The sequence below is a fragment of the Alternaria infectoria genome (genome assembly GCF_024043175.1).
Source record: "Alternaria infectoria strain BMP 0036 chromosome Unknown scaffold_7, whole genome shotgun sequence".
Lineage (NCBI taxonomy): Eukaryota > Fungi > Ascomycota > Dothideomycetes > Pleosporales > Pleosporaceae > Alternaria > Alternaria infectoria.
In genome coordinates, this window is record NW_026250696.1 from 711,737 (window position 1) to 723,000 (window position 11,264).

Below are 11,264 nucleotides of genomic sequence, written 5' to 3' on the forward strand. Positions count from 1 at the left end.
CGCCTCACCGATCCACTTCAATACCACCACCGCCTATCCTCCCTCTACACAAGACTCAACACTGACAAGGTAGCGGCCCTGTGCCACCTATAGGGTGAGTAGCGCATTCGTGTGCCTCACCGGGTGCCCCACCGCGCCGCTACTAACAAACCCTTCCCGCCCTCTATGGAGTCAAGACATCGAAGCCCAAGCACACACTATGTGTTGTTTGGATTGCCCGACTGTCTTGTTACACCAGCTCCTCACCCTTATCCGATGCAGCAGGTATAGCCCTCTACGGTGCCTGAGTGACTGAACCGGGGTTTACCCCGGGAAGGTCCCGTTCTGAAGGATGGTGGGGTGGGTAGGGTTTGTTTGTGTTGACATGCATGTGCTGGACGGATGGATAAGCGACTGATGGTTGTGATGTGGATGCTGAGATGGTATGGACGCGGGTTAAGTGAGTGTAGAAGGGGTGGATGAGTGATGTAGTGTGAGATGAGGAGGACGTGGTGGCGATGTTGTGGATCTTGGACGCGATGGCATCTTGAGAGTGTTTTCTTTTGTACGATACCCCTTGCTACTGTTGCTTTTGGGCGCCTTTCAGGGCCGGCGTTTGGCGGGTGTTTTGGAGTCTGGCTAGGAAGATACCCACCTGTTTGTATCTTGTACTGAGATTCGCGTTACCACCGCCTAATCAATGAAGTCATCTTACGAGTATCCAAGTTGTTTGTGATGATCGATGACCAGTCTCCATGTTCGTGTGTATGTGTGAATGAAGTTGTGGTGCTGACGGCAGGGCAGGTGCAGCCGCGACTCGAGGTGCCCCTCCATGCCCCACCCAAAGCAGCTCTCAGTGCTCAATTACCTGTTCCTGAGCTGCCAGGCAAGACTACAACAGCCACACCTCCCCGCTAGCCCGCCGACACACCCTATACCCCTCCATCATGCCCCAAGAAGCCTCCAAGATCTCCGACCCCGACGCGACGTCGCAGGCAGCGGCCGAAGCTGTCGCCGAATCGAGTAAGCAGGCAGAAGCCGAATCCGCAGACGAGAGCGGCGACGACGCGACCGAGACAGTGGAAGGCGCAGAGGGCGCGTCGGAACAGAAGAAGAAGAGCAGGAAGCGCAAGATCAAGGATGCCATCAGCGGCAAAGGCAAGGCTGGCGAGACCACCGACCTGAATGCGCCCGCTGGAAACGTCCTACCGAGAGAAGCGATGAACATGCTGCTCGCGAACAACCCCGGCCTGGCGAACGAACTGCAGGGCAAGGCGAACAACAAGGAGGAACTCGCGCAATTGATCAAGAAGCTCAACATCAACGAGATGCTGACGGGTCTGGCGCCGCAGGGCAGCCAGAAGGACATGGCTAGTCACGCTTTCTGGAAGACGCAGCCCGTACCCAGCTTCGAGGAGATGGCGAACAAGGAGAAGATCAAGGATGGGCCTATCAAGGAGATCAAGATCGAGGAGGTGGACAAGAACCCCAGCCCAATGTACCCTGGCTTTGAGTGGGTGACAATGGACCTGGAGGACGAGAAGCAGCTGGAGGAGGTATACGAGCTGCTCACAAACCACTACGTGGAAGACAAGGATGCGACCTTCCGCTTCAAGTACTCGCCGTCATTCCTGAACTGGTAGGTCATTGGAGAGGGATTGGAGGCTTAGCTAACACAAGCAGGGCCCTGAAAGCGCCAGGCTGGAAGAAGGAATGGCATGTTGGTGTCCGCGCAACCGCCTCAGGCAAGCTCGTCGCATTCATCTCAGGCATCCCGATACAAATGCGCGTTCGCGACAAGGTCCTCAACTGCTCCGAAGTCAACTTCCTCTGCGTCCACAAGAAGCTCCGCTCCAAGCGATTAGCGCCCGTCCTCATCAAAGAGATTACCCGCCGCTGCTACGTCGAAGGCACATTCCAGGCCGTATACACTGTCGGCTCCCTTCTCCCCACACCTGTCTCAACAGCCCGCTACTTCCACCGCGCCATCGACTGGGAGAAGCTTTACGATGTCGGCTTCTCTCCTCTCCCCCACGGTAGCACCAAGCAACGCCAGATCATACGGTACAAACTCCCAGACACTACCTCTACGCCCGGACTTCGCGAGATGGAGGCCAAGGACGTTGACGCAGCTGTTGATCTCCTGAGGCGTTACCTGGAGCGCATGGACATGGCACAGGTCTTCAACAAGACCGAGTTCGAGCACTGGATGGCGCCAAAGGAGAAGCCCAAGGAGCAAGTTGTGTGGAGCTACGTTGTTGAGGACCCCAACACACATAAGATCACCGACTACTTCTCCTTCTACAACCTTGAGAGCACTGTCATCGGCAACAAGAAGCACAACACCATCAAGGCGGCGTATCTGTTCTACTACGGTACAGAAGTCGCATTCGACAAGGAAGACAAGGATAAGACAAAGCTCAAGCAGCGACTAAACTTGCTGATGAAGGACGCGTTGATTTTGTCAAAGAAGGTGAGCACCCTACCCTCCAATACATATCTTTACTAACATAACCAGGCCGACTTTGACGTCTTCAACGCGCTTACCCTTCTCGATAACCCGCTGTTCCTGGAGGAGCAACGCTTCGGCGCTGGAGACGGCTCCCTGCATTACTACCTCTACAACTACCGCGCTGCGCCGATACCGGGTGGCATTGATTCGCGGAACCAGTCGAGCAAGGACCACATGGGCGGTATCGGGTTGGTCATGTTGTAGGCGTCTGAGCGTGCATCTGCAGCGGTGTTTGAATAGGTTTGCTGCTCGTGTTGGGAATGAGCTAGGGTCATTGGCATGGCCGTCGGCTCATACCCTTGACATGAATGAGACAGCGATCTGGAAAGATCCAGATGTATCGACACTTACCTACCCACGCTTTTAGCATAATTGTTGATTCTGATATTCATGCCCATGTGACTGCGCGGACGTAGCGTGTTTCCGCAAGCACGCAGATGCTCCCAGGAATGTGGTTAGGCAACGACGTCACATGCTCAGCCCCAACTCCGCGGCTGAGACCCGCCGCGCCTGTGTAACAACAGTGAGTTCCCATTGGGCAGTCGCGGTTGGCCATCGCCCAGGCAAGTAAAGGTGACTGCGTCTATCCGTAGTTAGCCTTGTTTCCGTTTCCGTCGCTGCCTTTCGCTCTTACTGACCTTCTCTCCACACTTCATCGCAACATCAGAAGTGCCAGCGTATTCTTCCGTCACTGCGCCGCTCGCTACCCGGCAGCTTGCACATGAGCAGCGTTTGCGGTTTGCGGCACGTGCTGGGGTGACCGTGGAATCAGCCTCGCATTCCGCGTATTTGTGCGAGCATTGTTTTACCCAATCGTTATCAACACTCAACTTGCTCGCAGCATACAACGTCTTCTGGCAAACGTATCTGGCGACCGAAAGATCCGTGACGACCTTCCGGCCTAGTTTCCAGCCCTCTGCTGTCACCCAAAGATCTACAGAATACCTCCAGGCTCTTTGCTTATTGTGAGAGTTTGGCACGATGTCGGAAGGAGACCCAATCGACGCAGACAGGGACGACTCCGATGACGGATCCGCCATGCATACAACGAGCCCTGCCAACCCTATAGAAGAAGCAGACAAGGACTATACAAGGATCGCAGACTACCAGCCCGAGACGCGGTCGAACTATGTTACCCTAGACACCTTCGCGGAACTCACAAATCACCTCAGGACACGCAGATGCCGCGTATGCGACGAACTATTCTTTTCCTCGGAACTGGATATTCGGAACCTGTTTCAAGACTGGGCGGACGGTACAGTTGATGAGTTATCCTGCAATCTCAGATGCAGTAACTGCAACACGCGTTCATGCATCGCATGCGAGCCAGTCGCCTTCACAAAGTCATCCAAGGTCGGGTTTGCCTCACAGAACGTGTCATGGTGTTGTATGGGCGGGCGTTTATTCCTGATATGGGCACTCCTCTGTGGATTCGATCGGCGCATCTGGGAGTCCAGAAATCTCGGGAACATATCCAAGCAAGTCAAGCCGGAGTCGAAATCAAAGGCCATGAAGATCCAGAAGTCTACCCGCGGCGGAGGGTTAAATACAGGTCCCTTGGGCGGTCACAGATTTTCGAGAGAATCCATGCCTAGTGGTAAGGGCTACGGCGGGCATACCTCGGGTTCCAGTGGACATGATCACGATATGTACGACGACGACACCTCTGAAGACGATGGCGAAGCCGGATATGATATCAACGGTTTGCCTTTCAATGTTGAAGCACTGGAAGACATGTATGGGAAAGCACCAACCCCGAACGGCTTTGAACACATTATGAACTCGATGAAGCCCATACCCAACAAACCCAAACCCAAGAATGCGATGGGCAGAAAAGACGACTTCATGTCAAAGGCGCGGATTACACAGAAAAAAGAAGACATGTTCAGCATAACTGTCCTGTATTGCTTGACCGATCTGCTTCCGTCTCTCGAGCGGGAGGCCTGCTTCGATTTCGATCCTCCCGGTGCCATCTTGGAAATGCTCAACAACAGCAAGATCCTCCCATACTGCGCAGAGCTCCTACGCAACGACTCGTTGGTCGATGTTACCAACCGCAAATACCTCTATCAGGCGCTGTTCTTCTTCCTGACTATGGTTGGCTCGCATTCCAGTACGAAGGCAGCGCTCTTTGGCCCTCGATATGCGCGACCTGAGACAATAGACTTGCTCACGCTCTCTTTCAATGATGGGGTACCCGACGCAAAGGAGAGGGTGACCACTCTAGCTGAATGTCTACGAAACCTCACTACTCAGAGCTCACTGATGCTACAGAGCTTCAATACGAACCCGAAAGCTTTCGAGGATGACGAGGACCTGACAATGCTTTACGTATGCGACCACATTGCCATCTTTACCAAATTCATTCAAACGCATATGATCACAGCGACCGATAGCGCAGGCGGCAAGGCGACCGTCGTGGTACCTGATGGCCTCGCTTTGGGGGATGTAGACTCCACGCTGATGTCAGAAACTCATTACTATTGGAACACAGCGAAGGGCTTCATGGACTCCCAGCCGGGAAGGTTCAAGCGGTTGATCACAGAGATCACGACGCTGCAAACGGGCCTGCCACCGGGCATCTTCGTACGCTATTGCGAGGATAGGCCCGATATCCTCAAGTGCGTCATTGTCGGACCTGCTGATACACCGTATGAAAATGGCCTCTTCGAGTTCGACATCTTCTGCGGCCAGATGTTTCCGAATCTCCCTCCGGAGGTCAACTTCAAGGGAACAGCGGGCGGTCGTCTAAACATCAACCCAAATCTTTACGCAGACGGTAAAGTTTGTCTATCTTTACTTGGTACATGGTCTGGAGAGCCATGGAATCCTGGGGAGTCGACATTGCTACAAGTATTGATCTCCATACAAGCAATGATACTGTGCGAGGAGCCATGGTACAACGAACCAGGAAGGGAAGCGGGCTATACTCGCAGCCCCAACGGGCCTTCAGCGATGTACAACAGAAAGATTCGTGACCATACCGTACGCACTGCCATTCTAGCTTGGCTCGATGAACCGCCACCACTTTGGAAAGACGTTGTCGATTTTCACTTCAAACAGCAAGGCAATACCATTCTCCGTACAGTGGAAGAGTGGGTCAAAGAGAGGGTGCCTGAAACTAACAAATCGGCTTTTGAGCGAACAATCGAAGAGGAAATGTACGCCTATGACGAGGCTTTTGCGGAAACCATGGCTGCTCGTTACCGGGTTCCAGAAGCAAGCGATTTGGGCGCCATGCTACCACATCTACAGACCGCATTGAGGAAGTACGGCGCTACATTCATAGTCGAATACGTCGCTCCTCCTACCCCGAAAGCCCCAAAACGCATAAAGGTACCGGCAAGTCATTTCGGGCCTGGCCTTTCGCCTTACCCACCTGGACCGGGGGGTCCCACAACGAGCTCGTCGGAAGCAGCGACGGGGGCTTCTATGGCAAGTTCGTCAGGAGCACCAACGTGGGCTTCAGTGGCAAAATCCTCGCCAGGCCAGACAGACACTCAATCCATGTGGGACTATTTGGATGATTTCGGTGAAGCCATGGATAATCAAAATCTGCAGAATGCTGCACGCGGAGGCTTTCACCGCGGCCGTGGCCAACATCGTGGAGGATTCGGTAGGGGCCATACAACTGCCGATACGAACGGACCTGCCGTGGAAGGTTCTGCCGAAGCACCTCGTTATGAGCTTAGGTCATCCACACGTGGTCGCGGCAGCAGCGATGAACCTAGTACTCGTGGTGGACAGAGCAGTTCCAGTACCGTTCACCCACCTTACAACAGCAACACCATGAACTTTATACGCGGACGAGGCGGAGCTTCTCATAGCGTCCAAGGCTTCGGTCGTGGGGGCTTTGGCCGCGGGGGTCGTGGTAGTGGTTTGGATGGTTCCGCTCCTGCATTCCCTCCTCCACCCCCCGCCGGTCCTCTTCCGCCCGTTGGGTTCTACAATGTCGGCCGCGGTCGAGGTGGACCTCCTCCAAGTGATAACTTCACCATGGGAGATGCGCCGACATGGGTTCGCGGGGGTGGACGCGGTCGTGGTAGAGGAGGCGGACGGGGTGATCGTGGAGATCGCGGTGGACGCGGACGGGGTAGGGGATGAACTGGTGCCCTGTAGACTCTATCAGTATCAGAACGAGGGTTAGCATAACCTTATCGCAATGTGAGCGTCTAGCTTATTTGCTTCTATCATCTGTAGGTGGGTGCCTATTCTTCCTCTTGCATAGTGTGATGTTTCTGCGAAAGATCTTTGCTCAACGCGTTTCTCCATCGCGTAGCATACACGCATGGCAGGAAGGCAGTATAGTAGCGAAATCATCCTTCGAATTTGTAGAAGTAATCAATAATGCCATGAAATGTTTGGTCTGAGAATGCGGACGCGTCGAAACGGTACGCGGTAGATGCACCTTGATGTGAAAGAGAATAGACAATGCACGCGTCGTACCCAGAATCTCGGTGTTATCGGAGATAACCCACATTCCGTCATCGCCCTTCTAGCCACAGCATCGCGACGCGACGTCCTAGGAACTTCCCCGCTCATGCCACCTTGCGCCGAAACCGCCTAGCTACCGCGATCATGGGTCAAGGAGCATCCCACGATACCCCGCAACTGACGCTGGGTAAGTACATGCAGTCCACTACCTCCCAATCATACCCGCCGCTACTCAGTCGCCGCCTAAACACCCCAACTAACGAAACCCCAGAGCAACTCTCCCAAACCATCGCCCAACGCTTCGCGTCAAAAAGCTTCTCCCCCCTCGAACTCTACTGCTTCAACTCCGTCTTCCGCTCCCTCGCCGACACCGAATCCGACGTACAATACTGGAGCGAGAGCACACTATGTCGTTTCCTCGAACTGCCCGATGCGCTCGGCGTGGGCTCTGTTGTCTTTCAGATGGCTAGCTACCTCGGCGCTTTTCCACTGCCGAGTCAGGCGCCGGCTATACTTACGCAAGAGGCGTTGCTTAAGGTTGTTACTATACTCACGGAGAGGTATGGCGCCGTGCTTAAGAAGAGGGGGAAGGAGATTTGGTTGAGGGAGGTTTATAGGAGTTTGGCGATTTATGATAAGGGGATTCGGTCGAGTTTGGAGGATAAGGAGAAGGAAGTGGAAGATAAAGCTAAGAAGGCGGAGGGCGGGAGCAGTAATATGGGGTGGGCGATTGATGCGCCAGATGATGGGGAAGAAGGGGAGGACGAGGATGATGATGAGTTGGTGCTGGCTGCATTGGACTCTATGGATGCGATCGACGCGTTTAAGCATGGGGAACAGACGAACGTTCATCATTCGATCATACCGACGGACAACTTCCTCAAGCTGGTGGAGCTGCTGCTGCTCATTGCGCCGATCGACGCCCAGCAAAGCCTCTCGTCACTGGCACCAGATCTCTCAGACAAGAGGGTTGCGGAATTACGGCAGGCGGCACATGTCATATTGTCGTCTTTCAACGTCGAGAATCATCCAGGAGTCACATATCGCACGTTCAACACTGTCGTCTCAACAACGATGCCATACTTGTTCAACGGCCTCAACCCACTGTTCGAACACTTCCTCTTCGCAAAGGACTTTGATCTCTCCAAAAAGAAGGCAGGCCCTGGCTCTCCCACGCAAGAGAGCAAACCTGTGATACCTCCGCCAAAAGCAGAAATGGAGCCCGTCTTGAAAGAACCGGGAGAGATCTTGAACTTGACTACACTCAGCCAACTCTCATTCTTCATCAAGGGCAGCAATCTGTTCCGCAGACTACGTCCACTATACAGCGGCAACACCCACGGCTTCAGCATGGGCTCCTTCGAAAAGCAAGTCTTCAACTGGCGCGCACCCACCATCCTCCTCGTAAAAGGTCGTCTCCTCCCCACAACGCCCTCCAGCACACGTGAACGCGCATTACAAGACATGCTCCCACCCAAGCGCCACCCCTCCAGCATAACGTCCAGCGCGCCCAACCAGACCCTCATCTACGGCGCCTACATATCCTCGCAGTGGAAACACACAGGCAAAATCTGTTTCGGCGACTCCTCCACCCAGCTCTTCCAACTCTCCCCCACCCACGACGTCTTCCCCGCCTCCACCTTCAGCAAAGACTACACCTACTTCTCCAAATCGCCCACCCACCCCGCCGGCCTCGGCCTCGGCACCCCCATCCCCACGCAAACCGCTTCCTCAACACAATTCTCGCACTCGCCCTTCCGGCCTGGCCCCGTCTCCCTGCACCTCGACGACGCGCTCGAATTCGGCATCTTCACGCATCTGTCTGAGGGCGGGGGCTCGTTCCATCCGAGCAAGTTGCCTGGCAGGAAGAAGAAGGATTGGCAGGATCGCTTTGAGATTGAGTGTCTGGAGGTGTGGGGGTGTGGTGGGGATGAGATTGCGGAACAGCAGAGGAAAGAGTGGGCGTGGCAGGAGAGGGAGGCGGAGGCGAGAAGGAGGGTTAATCTGGGGACGGGGGATGCGGAGATGGATAGGGAGTTGTTGAAGATGGCGGGGATTATCTCGGGGGATAGGAGTGGGGGGAGTATGGGATGAGGTGAGTTGCGTGTGGAAATGGAGATGTAGATGGGTGGTTGTAGGGCGAGGGTGGGTTACGATGTAATGATATACACGAGTATTATGGCTTCGAGGTTGTCCTGCAAGTGCAGTCGAGTTCCATTTGTTGCAATAGCTGAGTGTCCTATCCCAATCTCGTAGTGCCGTGTTAAACGCCTGTGATGCTTTGTTATGCATACATATGATACAGCTCCTCCTCTTTCTCAAATCATTCTCCACAAACTCGGCGATCACCCCCAAAGATGCTCTCTCGTGTCCTCGTGTGTCCGAAAGCTCTCTATCCTTGCCTATCTGCTGTTAGCACCCACCATACATGCGTGTCCATATCCACGTCTCGCAACTCACCTCTGCTTATGCTTCGGATTCTTCGAGCAGATAATATAAACATATCGTCCCTTCTTCCTCCTCACACTCTTACACCCATCACACAGCTTCTTAACCGAACTCCGCACTTTCATGCCGCGCGTTTGTATCCTTCCTCCCATGCTCAGGTTGTTGAAACTGGAAACGAGGTCGCGGATGCCCGTGCTGGGTGCTGAGCGGAAGGTGGAGAGGGTGGGCCGGACGCAGGAACATGTTGGTGTGTGGATGTGCTGGGTGCGTGTGCGGATGGAGCTGCGGAGGCTGGTGTGGAGGGTTTGGAGGGTGGACGGCCGCCGGATGGGCAGGGTGAGGGCGCGGGATAGCATTGTGTGGTTTGCGGGGTGGGGGAGGGGCCACGGGTGGCGGGGAGGGTGTGCGATGGTGGGAGGTGGGCGGCGTGCAGCTTTGGCGATGGGCTGGTGATGACGGCGATGGTGTTGCGGCGGAAAATATATGCCAAGACGCTAGTGGGCTCGAGGAAGTCGCGCTGCGATGGGTGATGCCTTCTTAAACTTCATAACCTCATGATTGCTACACGTTCAATCTGTTCCGGCTCTGTGGCTTCGTGCTTCCCAACTCTGTAAATCTCACGTCCATACCCATGTTACGCGTTCGTACTTGTGTGTTCAGGAAGATGTCGCATCCTCGTCCTACTCAGTCACCAATCGTGCGCGTACAACTTACCTCGCTGCGAATTCGACGATCATCGTCTGTACAGTGGATCTAGGCAGCGTGCGAAGTATGCTTCCATGGGAAGAAACATATCGTGGTACAGAGAGTTTGCGATCCTTGGTCCAGGTTGACTAGCTTGGTCATGTGATGCGCTGCTGCCTCCAAGTCGGATAACACAAAAACTTGCTACACTCCTCCCCTTCCTTCTTGTCCATCTAACTTCACCGGACATCCAAATCTTCTTCTAGATTCAACAAAGCCAGCCATGACGATAGCCTCCTCCACTACCCACCTTCCACCGGTACCCCACCAGCACCAATGCCCGCTCTTCCGCTTGCCTCGCGAGCTCCGCGATCAAATATACGAGTACTACGCCTACGATGAAGAGGGTTTAGCATACGATTACCCTTCGAAGACACTGAAATATGCCAGTGTCAAAGAGCTCGACCTGTCTCGTACCTGCAAGACGGTAGCTGATGAGATGAAGGGCATCCATCTACAGGTGAACACCATCACGTTCACTCCTTGCTGTCTGGAAAGAGAAGAGGACAGCTTTCGCGGATTACGCTCTCTGTCAGCCCGCTTCGAGCATCTGCTCCACTCGGCCCGGTGGACTAAGCTCTTAATGCTTCATTACGCTGCTGAGTTGGTCACCGAAGAAGTCATTGCTAGAGTCATCGACGCTTGCCCAGCTATGAGCAGTAATTTCAGAGCCATCTTCCAAAACATTCGCCTTGGCAATGACTTTTGGGGGCTCTCGACCGAATTGAGTCTTTCTCGAGACACGTTTTGCGCTTCCTTCTGCGAGGCTGTGCAGCTGAGCCTAGACCTCATTGCCGATCACCCACAATTCGACCACCTCATCTCTCTGGCATGTAGCAAGTCAAATCACTATCCCGGTACCCTCTCACCTTTCCGAGCAGGGTCACATCAACAAATCCTGGCCTGGAGACCTGATCCGTGGCTTATCCCAACCGTTGACGCCTTGACTTCCGTTGAAGCACTTCTCATGCCTCCTAATTCAGAGGGCTACGATTGGCCTAGGATCTACAGCCAAGTAAAGTTCTATTTCTCGGCGACTGCTATATGCATAGCTACGCTTGGCAGACTTACTACGGAGGCGCGGAAGCCGATACGCTCCATCATCCTTAGCGAAAATTGTAGGGCTGTCAACAGTCCTGATGCCCAC

The 11,264-nt window shown here is 54.2% G+C and overlaps 3 protein-coding genes across 3 annotated transcripts; all 3 read left to right on the plus strand.

The window, feature by feature from the left end:
- Positions 1-926: 926 nt before the first annotated feature.
- On the plus strand, positions 927-2,695 carry J4E92_005111 (uncharacterized protein; the record flags this gene model as incomplete). The annotated part of the gene is made up of 3 exons (XM_051496495.1): positions 927-1,618; positions 1,663-2,452; positions 2,498-2,695. The coding sequence occupies 3 exons, from the start codon at positions 927-929 to the stop codon at positions 2,693-2,695; spliced, it is 1,680 nt and encodes a 559-aa protein (XP_051353215.1).
- A 777-nt stretch (positions 2,696-3,472) lies between these two features.
- On the plus strand, positions 3,473-6,595 carry J4E92_005112 (uncharacterized protein; the record flags this gene model as incomplete). Its single annotated transcript, XM_051496496.1, has 1 exon — positions 3,473-6,595. The coding sequence occupies one exon, from the start codon at positions 3,473-3,475 to the stop codon at positions 6,593-6,595; it is 3,123 nt and encodes a 1,040-aa protein (XP_051353216.1).
- A 474-nt stretch (positions 6,596-7,069) lies between these two features.
- RTC5 (Restriction of telomere capping protein 5) lies at positions 7,070-9,019 on the plus strand (the record flags this gene model as incomplete). Its single annotated transcript, XM_051496497.1, has 2 exons — positions 7,070-7,112; positions 7,197-9,019. 2 exons carry the CDS (start codon positions 7,070-7,072, stop codon positions 9,017-9,019), a joined length of 1,866 nt encoding a protein of 621 aa, XP_051353217.1.
- Positions 9,020-11,264: the final 2,245 nt, after the last annotated feature.